The 22,917-nt window shown below is 50.3% G+C and overlaps 1 protein-coding gene across 1 annotated transcript in view; it reads left to right on the top strand.

Annotated features, from left to right (window-relative positions):
• Positions 1-318: 318 nt before the first annotated feature.
• Positions 319-22,917, top strand: part of RASD2 (RASD family member 2) — a 74,225-nt gene continuing 51,626 nt past the window's right edge. The window contains exon 1 of the mRNA XM_086958711.1: positions 319-2,773. Within this exon, the coding sequence (XP_086814837.1) occupies positions 2,615-2,773 (159 nt within the window). The 5' untranslated portion in view covers positions 319-2,614. The remainder of the gene's footprint in view (positions 2,774-22,917) is intronic.

Genomic DNA, 22,917 nt, shown 5'->3' with positions numbered 1-22,917 from the left:
TGAACTGGGCCCCCTACACTATGTGGGCTGCAAAGACGTGTGCGCACTGCGCACCCCACCAGAACAGGCGGAGCGCGCGCGTACCACACGTGAAGTTTGTGGGAGCGCGCGCATCTTACCCCACACAGGACGCCTGGCGGGCTGCGCTCTCAGAGGGAGCTGTCGCTTTTTATCCTTGAATAGACCGACTCCGTGTGACATCCTCACAGGGAGCGTGTGTGTGGCTCTCTCCCGGGAAGGCTGAGGGGGCGAGAGAGGAAGGGAGAGAAAGACTGACTCTGATGGTGGAGGGAAGTGGCGGGGGTAGGGGCGGAGGCGCCGCTGGGATGATTGCTTGCGCTCTGATCTCTACTTACAGTTCCTGGATTATCCTCTGCCTCCGACTCCAGCGCGGACCAGACTCGACGCCCCTCTTTACCTCCAAAGGAGCGGTAGCCCCTGCAACGCTGTGCTGTGCCCGGGAGAGGTGAAGACCTTCTGGTGCCCTCAAGACCCTCTTTACCCCCAAAGGAGAGAGGACCTTCTTCGAAACCCTGAACACCCTCAACCCAGAAATAGGTTAAAAAGAATGAACACCCACGGGACCCCCTGAAGAGCCCCTGTATTTCCGACTGAGGAGTAGGCGGACCCTTTGGGCACTCTGAGGACCCCTTGTACTCTTCACTGAGGGACACCCCCTGGACACCCCCAGGACTCCCATATCCTCGAAACAGGGGGGGGGGGGCACTCGTGCCTCTGAATGGGGTTAACACCTCCTGGAGAGTTTTAGGGACCCCTGTATCATTGAAAGAGGAGGACCCCTGCTGACACCGTCAGCCCCCCATGTCACTGAAGTTGGGGTGAGGTGACCCTTTGACACCCGCAGGAATCTTACTCCTCTGGGTAAGAGCGGGCACCCTCAGGACCGCCTCTACCTCTGAAGGAGGATGACTTTGTTGACCACTCAGGACGACCGGTAGCTGTGAAGGATTATGTAATCCATGCATCTCGCGAGAATAGGAGACCCCCCTGGACAACCGTGGTTCCCTGAATCTTGAGGAAGAGAGGACACCGTGGCTGCAGCGAGGAGCCCGGTAGCCCTGAAGGGAGTGCCCGTAAATTCTCTGCACCAATGTGTCCCCATTAGAGGAAGAACCCATCCTATTAACACCAAGAACCCTCTACCCTTGAAGAAGTAGGAATCCCTGGAAACCTCCAGGATCCATATACCATTGAAGCAGGAGCCTCATCTGGCAATCCTGTGAGCACCCGAAGGAGAGGGACCCCACTCCTAGACGCCCATAAGAGCATCATTATCCTTGAACAAGAGTTTGCAGCCCTGGCTACTCGAGGAACACCCACCGGAATACCCTGTATCCATGAAGGAGATGCCACCCTGGGCATCCACAGGGGGTCATTATTTGTAAAGGTGAGAGGAACCCTGTACCTCTAGAGAGGAGACTTCCGGACACCCCACTGAGGGCACTTTGTATCCTTGAAGGAACGGCGATCAAGTTTGGATCCCCTGTATCCTTGAAGAGGAGACCATCTTGGATCCCCCCTGAGCTAGTCCTGACTTTAGCATCGCAGAAGGGTAGAGGACCTGTGGTCCCACTTTGAACACCCGTAGAACATTGGTGCCCTTGAAGGAGAGGAGAGGACCCTGAACATTCTCGGTATGTGTTATTCAAAAGCGGGGCACTGACCACCCCCTGACCAACCTCAGACTCTCAGCTTTCCCAAAGGAGGAGAGACCTACACACGGGAACCCTCCAGGACCCGTGTGACCTTAAAGAAGATGGGAGCCCTCCCCAAGACATACACAGTACTCCTTTACTCTGAAAGATTATCCCACTGGAAACCCCATGGTCCCTTGAAGAAGGAGAGGTCCTCCATTGGACAGTCCTAGGTCGCGCATTGTCCTTGAAGTAGAGAGGACCCCTTCCCTACTGTAATCACCATCTGGATCCCCTCGACACCCCAGAAACCCTGTTTTCCTGAAAGAGAGAGGACACCTCCCTTGTAACCCGGGAGTTGAGGCGACACCTTGAGAATCACCTGTATGCTTATGGAACAAGAACTCCCTGAGCAACCTCAAGAACCCCAATATCCCCGAAGGAGGGAGGATTCAATCCCTGACACCTGCAGGCCCTCTGTAGCCTTGAAGGAGGAGATCCCCAAAACAATGATCCCTGAAGGAGAGTCCACCTCCACCCTAGAAATTCCCAGGATCTTGTAGTGCTGAGGTAGAGACAATTCCCTGGGCCTCAATTTCCGGATTCGGTGTACCGTTGAGGAGAAAGATACTGCAATCGCTGGACCCTTTCATTTTTTTCTGGAGGAGCAGGTGTCAGAAATTAGACTAAACCTTGCACTTTATTTTGGACAATTCCTTAAGGTACATGAGGAATTTGACTTGGAATTATTCTAAATAATTTGGTGTTTTGACGCTTAAGTGATGTTAAATTAGCTACTCGTAAAGTGCAACATTTCTATTGCTTGCATCAACAACTTCAACAGGCCTTCAAGGCAAGGGAGCCATTATCACAGTACAGTGACTGGGGCAAAGGGCATTAATGCCTACAGTGACAAGCACCCTATCATTTGGAGCCAGAAGGCACCCTCCGGCATAAGAATGAGACAGACTCTTCAAATCAAGGAGAGAGCGCAGGCCCTGGGACTAAGGAGTGCGCTAACTGGGTTATGGCATTCCGGGTCCACCAGTGAAATCAGCGAGGGGTCTCACACACGAGGCCAGGAAGGGGCAGAGAAAAGCCCCGAACTGCCAGAAAAGGTAAGAATGGGGTTGGGAGGAAGTTCCTTTCGAGTGATGGTAAAGATGGCTGTGAGTGATCAACACACCATGACCGCTAGTGATTATAAAGCATTGGAGGGAGTTAATATAGAACACTGCTGTGAGCAATATGTTGTTGTAATTGTTAAATCTGGCCGTGAATTATTATAATACATAGCAGTGAGTAAGTGTACTCTGCAGCTTGAACAGTAATAGATTGTTGTGAGTGATTATGAAGTGTGATCTTGTCTCGAGTGATTATTATTTGTGACTGTGAATGACTATCAAATGTGATTGTATGACATTATAGTGACCAAATATGCTGCATATATACTATATTGCTATTTCTCCGTGTTATAACTGACCTTTGCCATTTATATGTCATTGTAGTGCTTCAGGTTTGTTCATCTGCATCTTCTCACATGGAATAAGTTTGCGCTAGGCCTGATAAATGCGTTGTTAGATGGTATGTTCTAACGGTGAGCATTTCCCGTAGGTTTCCAAGCAGGGTTGATATGGTTGCCCATTTCTCTATCCATTTCATGGAGTCTGACTTACAGATAGTACTTTGGCCACGTTACCTTCTGTATGGCTTCTGGCACTGTGGTGGCTGTGAGGAAGTGTGGTGTAGGCACCTCTGAGGTGTGCTGTTGTGTTTGTTGCCTTGCATAGTGATTGTTTGCTATTTGTGTCATTGCATTCAATATTGTTTGGTGTTGAGCGTTCGGGACCCTCATTCATAAATATGTTGCAGTGAGTGATCATCAGTAGCATGTTTGTTGTGTATGGCTCTGGTAGAAAGCCATTAGCATGAATACCTGGATTCCTTTCCAGTAACTCACTGCTAAGTCACAACAGTTGTTAACAAAAGCTGTTACCCACTGTTTCGTCGTAAGGAATTCCAGGCTGCTCTGTTGGGCTGCCCGAGAGCCTCCGAGCAGCGGTAGAAAACAAACCACGGCTCCTAGCTAGAGGGTGGGCACAGAGAAATGTGGGGCTGGCAGAAAGCCATGTATTATTATTTTTTTACATTTTGAACACAAAAAGAGGCCGTGTTATGTATGGGTCACCTATTACTCCACTGTCCCTGCGCAGCAGTTGAACGCAGGGGCAGATGATTTTAGCGGCGATACATAACATACAATTATATACGGAGAAAGAGTGAATTACACGGGTGTTTTCCACCTCTGGGTTCTGAGTGATATCAAAGACAATTCGAGCTTCGCTCTCGTTTTCTTTTTGTCACTCAATACCCTTCGTTGAAAAACACCCCTCTTAATTCACTATTACCCATCTATAATTCTGTTTCTTATGAATGGCTCTATTCGAGAGCCTTTATCATTTACACCAGATCCTAATTCTGGTAACTCACTGATATGACGTAGCAAGTTGATAACAAAAAACGTCATACAAGCCTTCCAGACCAGGCTGACAGGACTTTCCGAGAGCTTGTCAGCACAGCACTGCATGTCCGATTTGACAGAAAGCACAGCTGCAGGAGAGCAGTGACATGGTGGGTGCTGGTTAACGATGACAGGTAAGGTATTTATTTGTCACATTTGGGTCAGGGAGGAGAGGCCATGTTATGTATGGCTCCCCATTACTCATCTGCCCCTGCTTAGCATTGAAGGCAAGTGCAGATGATTTTGAGGGCCATATATAACCTAAAATTATAGATAGGTAAAAAGTGAATTACGGGGATGTTGATGTTGAGGTAGTGTGGCTCACTGGTTAGAGGCGGCAGACCCGAGAGCAGAGGACGGCCCGGGACCAGGGTTCGATTCCCGGCGCGGCAGGTTTCTGGACCAGGGTCAGCGGACTCGATAATTCTCTCGCCTCGGTGCCCACTCTGATCAGCGATCACACTCGGCAACTCTGGGCATTAGTTTGCCTCATCCTCACTAACGGCCCCACCAGACTGCCGGGGATGCCTGGTCCCACCCTGGAGATACCCATTAAGGGACCATCTCTCAGGGATGCCAGGAAGGGTTTCGCAGCGGTCGAAGCGCCTTGGGACCCTCCGGGTAAGTAGTGCGCTATATAAATGCCTATACATTTACATTTACATTTACATGTTTTTCAGAGTGACTTCATAGATGACTCAAGCTTCGTTCTCCTTGTCTATTTGATATCGGAACACTTGAGTGAAAACATCCTCGTAATTCACTGTTATCCATTTATAATTCTATATGTTATGCATGGCTCTCATAGAGAGACATTAGTGTGCATGACTGGATTCTAAACCTAGGAATCCACTGCTGTGACGTAGAAATGGTGGATTGTTAACCACTGTTGTTACATCATAAAGGAGTTTCAGGCTTCTCTGGCTGGGCTCTCTGAGAGCCTGTCAGAGCGGTGCTGGAAATAAGGAAAGGAAGTGAAGGCATAGAGGATGGTGAGTGTGGGTGGTAGAAGGCCATGTATGTTTTTTAAATTTGGGACGGGGAGGAGAGGCCATGTTGTGTACAGCTCCTCCTTTTCTAATTGCCCCCAGTGTAGCAGTTAAAAGCAGGGGCAGATGATTTGGGAGCCATATATAACATAAAATGATAAATCGGGGGATGGCTACCCTGAAGTGCACAAGGGGCTTACGTGTGACACTGGCCTGGACATCTATGCGGATGGGAGCTTAGACTCCTGGCAGAGTCACCCAAGATGGACATGTCCGAAGGTAGAGATCAGGTGAAGTGCCATCCACTGGTCCTCCAGGTTGGGGGTTGTGCATAAAGCTAACAATCTTGTCCCATAAAAAAAGCATTTGTTATGGAAACAGAAGCAAGAGCCACTAAATCTTCCAGGCACAAGAGACTTTCAGTGTCTCTAAATGAAACATGCATGATTGACCGTAGTCAAAGCCCCAACAAAACTACTGACAAGATGATGGAAGTTCTGAATGCCTTGTGCAAGACCAGAATCAGATTCTGGAATGTACGGACAATGCAGTGCTTAATTTGTAATAAAATATGTGCCAGGGCCCTCGCCAGTAGGCCACTGCAGCTTTAACCACCCATTTCCTTGTGAGTTTTGTCAACGACAATACGTATGCAACTACCAACCATAACACTCCTATCAGTGTGATTATTCAGACTATTCCAGGCCCAAGGTTATTTGAATGGCTTGGGTGCCGGGAATTCATAATTTTGAATATTTATTGAATTAAGAAACAGCTGCTGTTCTGTCCATTTCCAAATTACACACACAGAGCGCCACCATGTGGCAGACTGTTATAGTGCTGGTGTTCACAATTAAGTGCCGGTGCCGAGCACCGTAAACCACCGGCTCAAATTACGCACTGGGACTATGTATGAAACAGGAAAGCTGGCTCAAGTAACATTTGGGATGATGCCCTATAATCTACACATCCTGGAGTTTAGAAGGTGGAAATTGTTAGGCTATACCATCAGAAGGGAGCAAGACTCTTACACAAAACCAGCTCCCTACTAGACCCCAGAAGGCAAATGGAAGAAAGGCAGGCCAAAGAACACCTGGAGGCAAACAGTGGAAACAGAAATGAAGACCCTGAACCACAGGCGGGTCACCATACAGAAATTTGCTCCAGATAAACAGAAGTGGAGGTCCTTCATTGCTGCCTTGCATCCCAGCTGTCATAAAGGGCAGTAGTAGTACAGAACCTAAAATTATAGATGGGTAAAAAGTGAGTTACGGGGTTGTGAGTGATATCATAGACAACTTGAGCTTCGCTTGAGTTGTCTATTTGATGTCCTTCAGAAACCCTCAGTGGGAAGCATCCTCGTAGTTCACTGTCGCCCTTTGATAATTCTATTTATTTTTAATATGTGGAAGTGAGTGATTATAACGCATATCTGGCAGCTAGAATAATAAGACCCTTCTGAGAGTGAATATAATATGTGGCATGGAATAATTGAGTAATATTGATGAGAGAATGTTTTATGTGGCAATGTATGTGATTAGTAATGTGGGTGGCAATATGGAGTGTAACTATCTAGCGTTGTACTACAAATATATGTTGACATGCATGTATTTAAGGACATCTCAACCTGTTTTTTAACTCTCCATGCTGTCTATCTGCTCAGCTGTTGCCTGGAATTCGTGAGAGAGAGCATGGAGAGTCTTTCACAACAAGCACCATTTTCAGTATTTTTCTGCTTTTAAAAATAAATACAGACAGGAAACACATTGTTTTCGGTATGTATTTATCTGTAAAAATCAGTAAAAATGGAAAACTGGAGGCCTTAATTATAATTAGGTAGCTGTAAGTGACTGTAGTACATGGCTGTCTGATTATAACACATGGTTGTGAGTGATTAGAACAAAAGACTGTGAGTGATTAGCACAATCAATTAAAAAAACGTATTTTGGTTACATAGGCAGCCATAAAAGTACATCACAAAAACTTAAAACAGAAAGATAATCTCAGTTCAATCCATTAAACAAGTACAACGTAAGGGCAAGAATAATAAATGCAAAGCAAGTGGCAGTGCATGGGTACTTTAAGAGAGTAATTGATAAAAACCCTATTACTCCAGCAGACTAGAGTTCGGGATAACATGAGATTTCATTGGGACAGTTGCACCTTTAAAACCATTCCATGGGGTGTGTCCTAGAGGGAAATGGAGTAAGACGCACCTAGGTCACTCTCCGGCCGTCCTGGGCCCATCCCTCTCCACCCACAGCAGTAGGGCATGAATCCTGGCACCAGGGATCGAGGGGGAGATGCCTGACACACGACTGAGCTGCAGGAGCTGGTGTGGTACCGAACGACGTGGATGCAGCGCCTAGCGTAGTCCAGTCGCCCACCCTGTGTGCCCCAAGCACCATCTTATTGAGCACATTGCAAGCTCGGGTAGGTGCTCGGAGTTGCCTATCGCCCCAGACCACCCGTGAGGTGCACCGGAATGTTCAGACATTGCCCCGGCCTGGGTCTGACCCCCAGTGTCGATTCCAGCACCTCAGCGGGACCTAGGCCCTACCACAGAGGACGACGTGCGGCGGTGGTGTAGCTGGGCCTGCCTGTGTGGGTGCCCTTCTCTTGCCCGGGGCCTGTCGGCAGCCACTGCTGGGCAGCCTGAGGGGAGGTGATCCACAGCAAGTCTACGTTGACTGAGGCAGTTGGGAGCCTCCAGCGAGCACCCCCGGATCTGCTGACTGAGAGGGGACGCGGACTGTGTGAGAGGTCCACCGAGCAAGATTCCTCCCCCAGCAAGAGAGAACGCAGGCTGGAGACTGCTGAGGCTGGGGCGGATGCATCAGCTTTGCTGCTGCCCTCGACTTAATCTGTTTTGCTGGGTCCCGGCGCACCTGTGAAGACACTTGGAGGAGAGAGCAAGCACGGGTGATGCCGGTGCCGGGGAGGTGGTGTGCACTCAGAGGGGGCCCTGACACTGATAGCCTGCCCTTCTCGTCTGCCACTTGCGTCTGCTGGCACCCCCTCATAAAGCCCTGCCCGCCCGAATGGTAATCAGTGGAGCTGCGGCCTGTGGGGTGTCCTCTAACCTGAACGAACTTGCCTGCTCTGCCTGGGCTTGTGGATTTCTTGCTACCTATGACCGGGGGAGGGTGATGAGTTTATTGAAGAAAGCCTCCCACCTGGGTAAGCTTCACACAAGCGAGCGGCCCTCTAAGGGCTGCTGACCTGGGCCCCTGGAAGACTCTTCTGCACTCTGGCCCGGTCCTCAAGCTAGTGGCCGGCCAATCGCAAGCCAAGGTCACCACAGGCGGCACACCACATTGGAACGGGCGGTGAGGTGGCGTGCGGTGCGGAACAGGGGGAGGCCTCACCCTCTAAAAGACTAAGCTGCCTTACCCAGGCCCTTCAGGTCTTGGCTGTTCAAAATCGTGGGGTGCGCAGGTTTTAACAATAGCGCTCGCCCAACGGAAGCCTCCTGAACACAGCCCGGTGAGGGGGCCCGCGAGGAACACCACCTCTTCTCCCTTCCCCATAGTTGCTGCCCAGGGACCCGGGCAATTGCGACCTGCTGACCTTTGAGACCTGCACTAGCGGGGCCATTGGGGCCATTGGGGCCATGGGGTAGCGCTTCAGGCCCCTCACATCAAGGATCGATCAGCCGTGGTGGCGCCCACCCTGAGCCTGCTTGCCTCGAGGGATGCCCTCACCAGCGCTGGCCCTTAAACCAGCCAACTGCACCCATACAGTACTGCACACCCGAGGGGGTCTTGAGTTCTCAGCAAAGGTCCATCTGTTCTACGGGCTCCTCTGGATGGGCCGTCCTGTCTTCCACTGTAATTTACCATTGCATGCGCACCCCACTGGCGCCAGGGCGGGCTCCGCTCGGCTATTGCGTCAACCCGATTGCCATCCAAGTAAATTAGTGGGATCATGCCACGTTCAAAAGCAGCAAAATACATTCTGGTGACCTCCCTCTGGGCCAAAATGCCCCAGCCTGAACCGGGGGCTTCGGTCTCTCCCCGAGAGCTAGCGATGGAGCCTCTCTCTGCTGCCCCTATCGCGCAGGCCTATCTGGACCGCTTCCTGCAAGAAATCCAAGCAGATAGTGGTTCTCTCAAGCACGAGTTCAAAACCTGCCTTAAAGACATGCGAAAAGAAGTCATAGACCTAGGAGAGAGAGTGGACAACCTGGAACGCACTGTTGACGCTTGCATCGAGGACCATGAAATACTATGGAGTTTGGGGACACCCTAGAGGAGCAGAACATAGAGATTCAATCCAAGCAGGAGGACCTGGAAAATAGAAGCGGCAGAAACAACATACGCATCCGGGGAGTCTCCAGGGGAGTGAAAGGCAATGACATCTTGTCCTACACAGCCGACCTCCTTCACGAGATCAGGGGGGACAAGGATACTTCCCCGCTGAGCACAGAGCACACCAGGTAGATGTCGGCCCGGGATGCAAGGACGCAATCCAGGACATCCTGACCTGCTTCCATTTCTTTGTGGAAAAAGGAGTGATCCTCCTGGCAGCCAGAGGCAAAGAAATATTGTCATTCCGCGGCCACCCGTTGCAACTATTCCAAGACCTGTCCCCCATCACATTATGAAAGCAGCGAGAGTTCAAGCCGGTTACTGATAAGCTGTGAGAAAAGGTGATTTGCTATTAATGAGGCCACCCATTTGCTCTTTTGTTCCAGTGGGAGGGCTGCAGCTGATTGCTCAGATCCCTATCGGAGGCCAGGCACTTGCTGGGCCTTCCTGACGACGCAAGTAACCAGGCCGACCTTTGGGCCGGGGACCCAGCTAAGAAACACATGCGACCTATCTAGACCAAGGATTGGTCAATCCGCCCCGACAAACGCCAAGAGGAGGAAACCTCAAACGAAACTAAACAGGACATTATACACCACCTCCGGACCCTTGGAGGGGCCCCATCACCAACGCGGTCCATCGTCACCTCCCGGTGAGCTGACTCTTGCTCTCCCAGCGGCTGGCAAACACCCTTTGCAGTACCCCGCCCTAGGACTCTCAGACCACATTGCAGCGGTATTGGGCCCTGAGGCCTGAAGAAGGACCACATTTCTACCCATCATGTTGTGTAGGGACTGCATCCATTCAGCCACCCCCGACAAACACCACACCAGGAGTATGACCCCGTTCACTGGTCTGGCACACTTTTTGTCGACCAGCGCTGGATGTGGACATTTTCACCTGGCCCGGTTGGCCTGTTGTTCCTCTTAAAAGTTTCTTCTTTCTTTTCTTTTTTCTCTGTTCCCACAAGTTGATCCTGCCCCAGGATGGGCAGCACCCCCATTCACTAAAGTCACAGATGGTAATCGGGGTGAGGGGCATGGCGTGCAGTATCTTGGCGCCCTTGAAGCGTCTCGTGCATGCCCTTGCGAATGTCAGGAGACATTAAATTGATATCCCTGAATGTTTAGGGCCAGAACTCTCCCAATAAGAGCAAGCAGGTGTGGCGATACATATTACAACACGACCCTGACATACTCCTTCTACAGGAGACACACATGCTGCAGACAGACTGTTACTGCATGGCCCACCCGCGCTAGCTAAAATAATTCTGGGCATATACGACCCCGAAGAACCTAGGGACAGGTCTTACTGTGCAAGGCGGCCTCTTTTACATCGGTCACTAGAGTAATGCGTGACAGGGATGGATGGTATTTGACCCTCCATCTTCTCAAGGGCCAGCGGAAACTGTATATCTGGTCCCCCAACACCTCCAAAGACCTCTACTTGAGATAGGTCCTGAGAGAGCAACTCGAGGGGTGTTCAGAGAGATACTGGTGGGAGGAGACTTCATCCTGTTGCGGGACTCCACCCTCGACCGCAGCGGAACTACATTCCAAAACACTGGGGCCATGTCTCAACAGCTCAAGCGCGACTTGGGGAACCTAGGTCTGATCGATGTCTGTCGCTATATACACTTTGACATGGGGGATTACTCATTCTTTTCCCATGTTCACTCTTTTTACTCCAGCATAGACCATATCTTTGCCACACACTCCCTCCTCCGCAGTGCTCGCACAGCAGACATCTCTGATCATGCACATTTTGAGCTGATCAGGGAGGGCTCCGGCTGCTCAACCAACACCCTACCTCCCTGGCGGCTGCTGCCACATATCCTTCGAGACCCGGTCGATGTGGCTGATATCTGGAAAAGCATCACAAACTACTTTTGCACACTCTTTGGGATGGTTTAAAGCGACCATCCGGGGAACAATTGCAATCGCGTGGAGGAGACAAGCTAGGCTTGTTGAGTCCAACCTTACAGCTGGAATCAAACAGCTAGAGCAGCAGGGCAAGGCCTATCCGTCTCGCAGCACTAAACGGCAGTTGGTAGTGCTCAGGGGACAGCTCCATGCACATAGATCGGGAAAGGCGGAGCAGGCGCTTCTGGCACTGAAACAGCACTACTACGAGGGAGGGGATAAGGTGGGTAAGCTCCTGGCTCGCAGGTTCTACCAGCTGTGTGCTCGGGTGCACATCACTAAGCTGAGGTCAGAGAATGGCAGCTAGGTAATAGCCAAGGCTGACAAGTGGCGGAGTTTCTATGAATTCTATCAAAAGCTTTACATGCGGGAGGAACCAGACCCTGAGACAAGTAAGTCCTATCTGAGCTCTTGTGAATGGGAGCCCCGGTCTCCTTATCACGCCACCCTTCTCAATGAACCGATCACCGCTGAGGAAGTGAAAGGGGTGGTAAATGCCCTTCCCATGGGTAAGACTCCTGTCCTGATGTCCTTCCCGTCGCCTTCTATCGGCTATTCATACCCGAACTGCAGGACCACCTGGCCCATTTGTTTAACTCCTTCTTGCAAGCGCCAGGACTCACACCCACAATAGCCTCTGTCGAAATCTCCCTCATCCACAAAGCAGGTAAGGACCCTGCTTCTAGTGCTTCCTATCACCCTATTGCTTTGCTCAATACAGATGCTAAACTGTTCACTAAACTTCTGGTGCAGCATCTGGAGTCCTATCTCCCAGGTCTTATCGAGCCGGACCAGGTCCGCTTCATCGACCTCCGGCAGGGGGCAGACAACGTCCGCCAAATAACACACCCAGTGGAAAAAGCACATCGCCATAACCTGCCCGCATGCCTTCTCGCCTTGGATGCTGAGAAGGCATTTGACAGGGTCAATTGGTCCTTCCTTTGCGCGGTCCTTGAGATGATCGGTTTAGGCCCAGGAATGATATTGAATATAATGGCCTCCTACATGGCTAACAGGTAGTTAACAGACCCCATTACAATAAGGCGAGGCACACGGCAGGGGTGTCCTCTGTCACCCCTGCTGTTTGCTCTGGCAGTAGAACCTCTGACAATAAGGATCCGCAACTCCGACGCTGTCAGGGGGGTTCCCATTGGAGGGTAGCAGCACAAGGTTAGCCTTTTTGCAGATTACTTACTCCTCATGCTTACCCAGCCTGACACCTCCCTTCCTGGGGGGTAGACGGTCTCTGAGCTTATGAAGAAGCATCTGGCTTCACAGTAAACATGACCAAATCATCTGTGCTTAATTTAACCATACCATCTCAGGAGCTCCCGATGATGCAGCGCCTGACCCCTTTTAAGTGGTCCTCCGACTCGATTAAATACTTGGGCCTCACTATCACACCCACTCTCTCAACCTGGTCACACGCAAATTGGCCCCCTCTCCGCCATGCAATCCTGGAGGATCTCCAAAGGTGGAAACCTCTGCACGTGTCCTGGCTCGGGCGGGTGAGTGTTGTTAAAATGAACATGTTGCCAAGAGTCCTTTATCTCTTTCAAACGCTGCCTATGCCAATATCCCAAAACTCAAACTTGCGTTTGCAATGCGAGTGCCATGCATTTATCTGGAATGGCAAGCAACCCCATATATACAATGCCTTGTTAATGCTCCCACGGGAAAGAGGGGGACTAGCCTGCCCCAACTTATTGGAATACTACAGAGCTGCTCATTTGCGCTATATCTCTGAATAGGTGGTTCGGGAAAGCAACAAACATTAGTTCCACATGGATAGGGCAGTGGTGTACCACCCGCTGTGAGACCTATATCCAGTGGCTGTCTGGCCATATACCCTCTTCGAGACACATGTCCATGCTTTTGCGGTCTCCAAAGGCCTCATCTCCAGTACCTATCAGGTCCTACAGCGATTGACGTCCCCTCACATACACCACTATCAGTTGGCATGGCAGAAATCTGCGCAAACAGAGATCACGCCCAAGCAGTGGGAGTCCTCATGGCAGGATACACCCAAGACCTTTCGCAGTCTCTCTCTCAGGGAAACAGAGTACAAACTGATATTCCAATGGTACCTCACCCCATCCCGGTTCTCTGTCATTTCCCCGGGCGTATCCTCACGCTGTTGACGCTGCGGCAACGAAACATATTTGGTGGTCCTGTAGGGTTACCACAACCTACTGGAAGGAGATCCTAGGCCACATTAAGGCGGTGGTGGGTTTCCCGATCCCGCCCTCTTATGCCACAGTCATTTTAGGCATTTGGCCCTCAGTCCTCCGCGCAATGGCCCACACTAACTGGAAACTCCTTAGCTACTTGCTCCTTGCTGTGCGTCAACTCATTGCCCCTAGAAGGAAGCAGAACACCCCACGCCCAATATCACAGTGGTTTGCCCGCAATTGGCACATCCTGGCCATGGAGCGTATCTTGCACACCTCGACACACTCCGAAAAAAGTTCCATGGACTCAAGCATCATTGCCCCTAGAAGGAAGCAGAACACCCCACGCCCAATATCACAGTGGTTTGCCCGCAATTGGCACATCCTGGCCATGGAGCGTATCTTGCACACCTCGACACACTCCGAAAAAAGTTCCATGGACTCAAGCAGTGGCAAGGTGCTACACGGGCTTCCCGATCCTCAAGGGTCCCAGCCCATCTGACTCTTCTTCTGCTAGTCAGACACCTATCGGCCTGCCAGCACTCTACATAAACTAACTCGGAAAAGGCCACGTGCATCAGTGACATTTAGAAAGCAGGTTACCGTAGACCTTCGGCACAGGCTAATTAAGGTTGCTGAACGTCTGGAGGGTTTTCTGCCCACACAGTTTGCAACATGCTTCAAGTGTATTGGGGCCTTGTCTTGCTTTGCTTTCTCTACTCTTTTTTGCATTGTAATGACTAATACAACCAATCCTTTATGCTTAGATGCCCTTCGGCGATTTATGGTAGTCACGGGGTAACATAAGAGCATTTGAAGTTGATTGTTTGTTGTCTGTATCTCGACTGTTGAAAACAATAAACAGACTTTGAGTAAAAAAAATAACCATTCCGTTACACAGAATACATCATAAAATGCAATTATATTAAAAAACAGTTAAAATAACAATTTTCCTTTTGGTGATAACACATTCTAAAAAAGACCAAACATTTACACATAAAGAAGGAGAATGTAGCTGTTGCAGAAAGACCAAGGCAGCACCACCTCTTTCAATTCCACTCTCCCTTAAAACTGGTATTAAAAACCTTTTAGTAAAGGCAAAATAAAATTGACATGAGAAAATTAAATGCAGCGGGCTCTGTGGAGAAGATTCATCGCTCGTGCATATTAACACTTAGGATGAATCGAATTGAACAAGGGGAAAACTGAGATGCACCTCACAAAACTTAGCCTAATTCTTGTTAAAAGCAATCTGTCCAAGGTGATATTCCACCCATTCAAGGTACCGCTTTAAGGCTGGTGTGGTTTGAAGCTTCACGGACTCCCTGATAATAAATGTTGATAGATCGGTTTTCTCATTTTGGCAATGCCTCAAAGCTTTAAAAGTTATCTTAAACCAGGCCACAACAGTTTCGGTCATGGAGGGCTGGCCTACCCAAGTTCGCTTGTTCCGACTTATTGTATTTTAACCAGGGGGATTTTCATTACGCTATTGCATGCAAGGCAGTCTAAAATAATCTCCCTTTTAAATGAGGTGTGCGGGTTGCCCAGACTGCGCACCACAAGGCAAGAAGGGACAATTTACTAATGTCCTCCACATACTTGATGGACAATGGAGGTTGCACAGGCAGGTGCAACTTCCAGGAGCCGCCTAAAGACCCCATTTTGTTCACCCTGAAGGGGGTTAATATTGGAATATCCTCAAATGCCCGCCACCTTGGTGCGAGTAGAAAGGCATATACTCCTGAATACCATACTATATACCCAGCTGCGCCTACAAATCTGAAAACAACGCCCAGATATGAGAAATCCTGTGTAGAAACCACAGGATGGCCTTGTAGATATATATTGCGCATCTTATGATGCCTGGGTCCGCAGGACATGGTGAACGTCTTAGTCAGATTGGTTGCAAGGTCAAGTGACCCCTTAAAGGTAACAAACTCCTGGAACAGCATATTAGGACCATTGAAAGTTCTTGCAATGAATACAGCGTCATCGGCACACAATAACACTGGGGCCTTTTTCTTACTAATAAGGGGGACATCCGAAGTTACATTTAGAAGGGCTGTACCTATGCTATTAATGTAAACAAGCATTGGAAATGCAATAGGTCTCGCACCATTAGAGTTAGTGCTTTTAGAATTTTTATGGGTTTTTTTTGTAAATGTTTAGCATTTTTGTTTCCTGTAGCCAATGCTAAAGAATTACAAATAAAAAAAGCCATAAACATTTCTTAAAGCTCTAACTGAAATGGTCTGAGACCTATTGCACTGTGTGAGGGTGAGGGGTTGAGGGTGAGTGAGGGTGAGGGTGAGGGTGGGTGAGGGTGAGTGAGGGTGAGGGGTTGAGGGTGAGTGAGGGTGAGGGGTTGAGGGTGAGTGAGAGTGAGGGTGAGTGAGGGTGAGTGAGGGTGAGTGAGGGTGAGGGGTTGAGGGTGAGTGAGAGTGAGGGTGAGTGAGGGTGAGGGTGAGTGAGGGTGAGGGTGAGTGAGGGTGAGGGGTTGAGGTTGAGGGTGAGGTGTTGAGGGTGAGTGAGGGTGAGGGTGAGTGAGGTGTTGAGGGTGAGGGTGAGTTAGGGTGAGGGGTTGAGGGTGAAAGAGAGTAGTTGAGGCTGAGTGAGGGTGAGTGAGGGTGAGTGAGGGGTTGAGGGTGAAGGTTTGAGGGTGAGGGGTTGAGGGAGGGTGAGTGTGGGTGAGGGTGAGTGAGGGTGAGTGAGGGTGAGGAGTTGAGGGTGAGTGAGGGTGAGTGAGGGTGAGTGAGGGTGAGTGAGTGTGAGGGGTTGAGGGTGAGTGAGGGTGAGGGTGAGTGAGGGTGAGGCTGAGGTGTTGAGGGTGAGTGAGGGTGAGTGAGGGTGAGTGAGAGTTTGAGGGCGAAGGGTTGAGGGTGTGAGGGTGAGGGGTTGAGGGTGAGTGAGGGTGGAGGGTGAGGGGGTGAGGGTGAGGGGGTGAGGGTGAGGGGTGAGAGTGAGGGGGTGAGGGTTAGGGGGTGATTGTTAGGGGGTGTGAGCGTTAGGGGGTGTGAGCGTTAGGCGGTGTGCGGGTTAGGGGGTGTGAGGGTGAGTGTGAGTGAGGGGGTGTGAGGCTTCGGGTGTGTGACGTTGCGTGAGTGTGAGTGTGTGTGAGGGTGAGTGAGGGTGTGAGAGGTGTTGTTATGCAGAGGGTGTGTGACGGTGGGTGAGGGTGTGTGAGGGTGAGTGTGAGTCATTGTGAGGTGTTGAGGGTGAGTGAGGGTGAGTGAGGGGTTGAGGGTGAGTGAGGGTGAGGGTGGGTGAGTTTTATAGCAGAGTAGCTCCTTTGTGACTCCTTGTCACCCGAACACTTTTTCCACTCTTGGGATTTGATACTAGTAAGCCGGTTGCACTAATACATCTGAACGTTAGTACTGGTAAAAAAAAGCCCATAACTGGGAAAACAGAGTCTTGATGACATGTTCAGCCTAAGATTTAAGTATGTGACCTAGGTCCTGCCAACACTGATTTTTGGCTGCACACAGCTAATGTTTTTCCTAATTGGAACGTGACTTTATTTTACCTTTCTGTCACATTTGTTTACAGGTAGTGGTGTATAATGTAAAATATCCTACCTATTGAGAGTAAAATGCCCGCCAGTATTAGGTCAATCATGCATTTTTTTTTACCATTCACTCACTATAACTAGAGTTTCTACCCCCATTAGGCAATAAATATGCAAATAGTGCGATTTGGGCAGGATTTGAAGTAGATTTTATATAATTTACAACTGAGTTGGATTAATTAAAGGCGCATTAGTGTTAGGCGGGCTGAGTCTAGAAATGCTCTTCGGGGGTGGGGCGGGGGGAGGGGTGGTTGGGGGGTAGGGCTAGGACTTCCTTCCCTCTCCATTATTTAAATATTTACATCAATACAACAGAGATTACTGTGAACAGAACACACAAGGGAGGCGTTTACTTTACGCTGGCATTCGTTAGCTTACGGCTGATAATGTCTTTAGAAATAACATGCGTTGCATACACAGTGTCAGCACAGAGGTTTTGCTCTCAAAGGGGAAAAAATGCATGCCGTGCTCCTCACGCACCCCCTCTCCCCAACCATCTTAGTTATTAGCACCACCAAGGTTGAAAAGAGCAGAAAAGCAATGCCAATGAGAGGAAAGTCGTTTTGTGCAGGAGACAGTAAATGAAGACAGAAAGAAGCGGCTGGACTGACACAGAAAGCTCCGCGGTGTAGAAAGGCGAGACTCCTGAACGCGAGTGTATGAGTACGAGGAAGAAGATCAAATAGAGAGTGAGTTAAGACAGGTGAGGGTGGGGGTAAAGGTGTGGGGGTGGGGTGTTGGGAAAGAGCCCTTGCAGTCTGAAGGGGAAAGAGAAGTGCATCTGGCATAGGAGACTTTATCGTGAAGGATATTAGAGTGTGAGACAAAGGAGACGGCAAGGAGAGAGGTGAACAGAGAAGAAGTAGATGAGAGAGAGAACAGAGTAGAGATTTAGAGAGACAAAACGAGAAGGAGGGAGAGAGGCATAAAGTGAGGGACGAGAGAGAGGGGAAAAGAGTGTGCATGTGTGAGAGAGAGAGTAAGAGGCAACGAGTGGGAGGAGAGAGAGAGAAACATGAATGTGTGTGATCTTGTGTAATGTAATTGGGCGCTCATGTAAAGCGCTCCGATATCTTTCCGTCGACTTCACGGTAAAGCAGCAGGGAGTGTGCGCCATCATGTTGCCTTCCTTATCACGCTGCCCAGGAGTCAGAAGGTGGACAACATGGACAGCGAGAGGGGAGCATGGAATTTACAACTTGAACGGCTTGAGGAGGTGAGGGAAGGGCTAAAGGCAACAAGGTCATCGGGTGAAAAAAAAGCGAAAGAGAAAGCAGGGTAACCTGACCCAGGAGGGGGGAGGAGGGAGGAGAAATGCGTCTCGGCCGGAGCAGGGGGCGGAGCAGGGAGAGCGGGCTTTGAAATGTACTTCACACGGCCGGCCGGTCGTGAAACTGAAAGCATGGCCGGCCGGCCGGCCGTGAAAGCCTTTGATGCCGCAGGGGGTGGAGCGGCACCAGCTGGGAGAGTAGGCAAGGCAGGCGGCTGGGGGCATGTGCACGCGCTTTTAAGCTCAATGCGCATGCGCATTGAGCTTAAATTTCTCGTGCACTGCAAGGAATCGCCACGATTCCTTGCAAGTTGGATAAAGAGTGGATAAGCCACCATAGTCTCGCTTGCTCGATGCGCATGCGCATCGACAGGCGAGACCTAAAAAGGAATAAAGCTGGGGCCAAGACACAGCCTTGGTATCCCCCTTCCCTAGCTTAAAACTATCATTATGTTCGCCCGCTGGGCTAAACCTTAATAAATCTGAAAGATCAAAATGTAGCGCTCTCAGGAATTTTTCTAGACCACCATCCACCCGCAGATTATCTAATACCTCCCACAGTTTTGATCTTACCACACTGATGAAGGCACAGAACAGATCCATGAAGGCCAGGCATATGGAGTCCTGCTTAGCAATGGTATATTTACTAATCAGTAAATGCAGGTTCAAAAGTACTCCACCATCCCAAGTCCCTCACAGAATCCATACTGGACCTCCGATAGCATGTCCGATTTCCTGACCCATGTTAAAAGATGCTCAAGGACAACTGTCCCTGCCACCTTCCCAGCTGAATCCAGCAATGCTATTGGCCAGTTACAACCAGGTAATTGCCCTTTTTAAAAAATGGGAAATATAATAGCGGTTTGCAAAGAATCTGGAATGCCCCCTTTAACAAAAGCATTAAAGCACTTGCACAGCAAGGGTGCCCAAATCTCCAGTAGAGATTTGTACTAGTCAATTGGGACCCATTCCGGCCCAGGGCCTTATTTGATGGAGACTTGATGATAGCCTCTCAGACTCCTTCAACAGTAAATTGCAGGGCTAAGGGGAAAGCCACCTGTTCCTCACTTGACTGGACGAGGGTATCAGTACCATAAAGTGCTTCAAAGTGGTTAACCCAGTCCTGGGGGCTAATAGAAGGAATGACAGAGTTACTTTTAGCCTCCTTAAGCTTGATATTTTTAACCACCGCCCAAAGGGCCCTGGTGCCTTTTAGTCTACATGTCGTCAGCAGCTTACCCCAGGACAGTCCCCCGCAAGTTCTTTATGCATGCTCCTTCCCCCATCCTCCTTGCCATAAGAACTTCATTGAATATTTGGCATGGTGTCTCAAGTTCCTGTGGATCCAATGTATAGACTTGCAAATTAGATCCAAAGTACATGCTAGCCTCCGGGGCATTGGGTTAGCACATTGGCTAAAACAATAACAAATGGACAGGCTGCTGGAGGGAGGTCACATCTAGAGTTAGAAACTGGGTCCAGACCCTTCTCCCTGGGGGGTGTTTGGGAATTACCATGTGTCCTCGAGGCACCAGAATGTGTGTCGGATGCCTCACTGGCCCAACTAACATGAGAGATCGCTGGACCAGCCCGACGTAGCCTTTCAGTCCAATCGCCCCCAACACTCCTCCGGTGCGCAAACCTCTTGCATAGGGTTGGAAGAGGTATTTCCAGCTATCAGGGCATCAACATTTGCAGGATTGTGAGTCAGTCTGCCACCCAGATCACACAGTTTCTTCTCCTCTCCATGTACCCAAAGCGATCATACACATCCTGCAGCTTAGAGGCCAAGAGTGCTCAGCATCCATTACAAATTGGACAAACAAACACCAATAGCCTCTTTAATTGGGTCAATGATAGTAGACAGAAATGCAGAAGAACTGGGTTGGCCTCTCGCTTCTGCGTGACCTATTTAACAACCTTCTCATTTTGGACAACTTCCGCAATAGAGGGGGGGCGCTAGAGAGCGGGCAAGCAGAATGGCCGCGCTGCTGTGAGGCTCCTGCCACCTGGAACCTAAATCCTACATTTATCCTGGTCTAAATGAGCACAAAACTCGATAAAGATTGGGAATGATGCAGCGCTAGCCTGTCTCGCCACTCAGTGAAAGTTTCGGAGCAATTCAAGGTTAGCAGCTGGTGCAGCAGGCGATGGGAGTTGGGACCGTGCTGACTGCTGGAGCGAAGGGTAGTCGCGAGGCGGCGGCCGAGTCCAGGAAAGCCCGAGGCCTCACACGTGGACACTGGGCTTCAAGACCTGGGAGCAGCAGGACAAGAAAGAGCGTGCGTGACAGGCGAGTGGCATACGGCTGCTGGGTCCGAAAAGGAATACAGGAGTGAGCTGCGCGAGGACTCGAGGCAATGCGGCGATCCGATCTGTAATTTTACGGACTGCTGGAAGGAGCGGACCGGGAAGCAAGGAGGCCGTACTGCTGGAGGCGGAGGGCGAGATAGCCGGATACCTACTGCGAGGAGCCCCCCACGGAGTGCAGCAACAAGCGGGAGTACCGGCGTTGGCTGCCGGAGACAGGCATCGAGATCGCATCATCACGGAGGCGCACAGAGAGGAGGTGGGGGCGTGATAACGGGGGGGCCACCACAGCTACTACAGACTTATATTCGGGCCCCCACAGTAACGGAGCGTAAGGAATAGCCCGCGACGCAGTCGGGCCCTATTCAGATGGAGGGCAGCGCTGACTCATACGATGAATACCGGGGTCGCAGAGGTAGAAATGGGACATTGCACCCCCCGAAGTTGGCTACTGTAGACAGGCACCGAGATCGCACCACCACGGAGGCGCACAGAGAGGAGGTGAGGGCATGTTAACGGGGGGGAAGGACCACCACAACTGAAAGGGGCTTGCAGTTGGGCTCCCCGCAGTATTGGAGCATAAGAAATAGCCAGCGACGCAGTCGGCCTTTTTCAGGCGGCGGGCAGCGCTGACTAAGATGCTCCACACCAGGGTGCGCAGAGGTAGAAACGGGTCGTTACACCCCAGGGGCTCGAGGAGGAAAGCTACAGGATTGTCATTTGTATAGTGAAGAGAGGTGAATACCCCCCCTCCAAGCCAGTCTCGGAGTTGCAGGATTATGAATGTGAGTACGGACTGTTGAGTTGAACACGCACCTGATTCCTGATGCACGCTTGGAGCAACATGTAGGCGGAACCCCACAACAACACACTTGTCCCCCTAGCTAATATCCTTGAACAAGGAGTAGCCTAAAGGGAGGTGGCTCATGTGTGCGGCGCCAGTGGGGACCTAGATAGCGCACTGCCCCAGACGGCGGATGCAACAGGAAGACAAGGCTAGGCCGCACGACACCTGAGGGACAGACTGCCATTGCGCTGAGGTGCCCTTACAAGCTTGCGTCCGGCCCTGCACTGCTTGTAGCGGTAGGCGCTGAGTCAAGTGGCACAACTTCGTCATAGAGCTGGTCTGGAGCATTGTGGACAACATGGGGAAACCCAACACCAGGCAACCTAAATTGAAGTTCGAAACAGCGAAGAAAGGATTTAGGAACACGCAAGATGATAGGGACTCTGTAACTGCGAACCACACCAGCGAAGGGGCTACATCACAGACAGCGGATATGAACAGTATCCTACAAGAAGTATGGCAGGGATTCGCAACGGTGGTAGACAAAGTGGATCATATGTCGTCGAGTATGGATGCAATAGCACACAAGCTAGATGGCCACGACGAGCGCAGTAAAGAAGTGGAAAGACGCATATCTGATAACGATGATACCATCGCCAGCGACACAACACAAATCACGAGAATGAATAACCTATTGCGCTTAATAGTGGCCAAAAATGAGGATTTGGAAGCCTGCAGTAGGCGCAATACCATCCACGAAATAGGGATTCCAGAATCAATCAATACTGGCCGAATGGAAGACTATGCTGAAAAAATACTGCAGACGACTATCAGAAAGGAGGCGTTCTCTGTGCAGTTTATAGTAGAAAGAGCCCATAGATCGCTGGGACCTAGACCGATGCCAGGTAACCCCCGCGGCCCATCAACGTGAGACTGCTGAATTATAGAGACCGGGATGTGGCTCTTCATGCAGCTCGGAATAAACAGACGCTTACGTATGATGGCAACAATTTCTCGATTTATCCGGACTTCACGCCTATTGTGCAGGAGGAGAGGCACAAGTTTATTGATGTTAAAAATAAACTAAGGGCGGCACAAATAGACTATGCGCTACTGTACCCTGCAAGACTCAGGGTGACGCATCAGGGGAAGCAAAGATTTTTTACCAACCCGCAGCAAGTAATGGACTTCCTCGCTTGGTGAAACATGCGACCCGGGGTGGAGGAAACAAAGAGGCTCCGCAGCAAGTCGATCCCATCAATATAATGATGACTCACAATGATCTTCTAACAAAAACTGCAGTACACGCCACGAGGTGTTGGTAAGCAGATTGGAGGGTAAAGGAAAGCATACTGACTGTCCAGAGGTGAGACACTTCTAATTGACTCATTTGACCTACTAATACTGAGTT

Source organism: Lissotriton vulgaris, chromosome 1_1 (genome assembly GCF_964263255.1).
Source record: "Lissotriton vulgaris chromosome 1_1, aLisVul1.2, whole genome shotgun sequence".
NCBI lineage: Eukaryota > Metazoa > Chordata > Amphibia > Caudata > Salamandridae > Lissotriton > Lissotriton vulgaris.
This window is presented reverse-complemented; position numbering and strand designations above follow the sequence as displayed.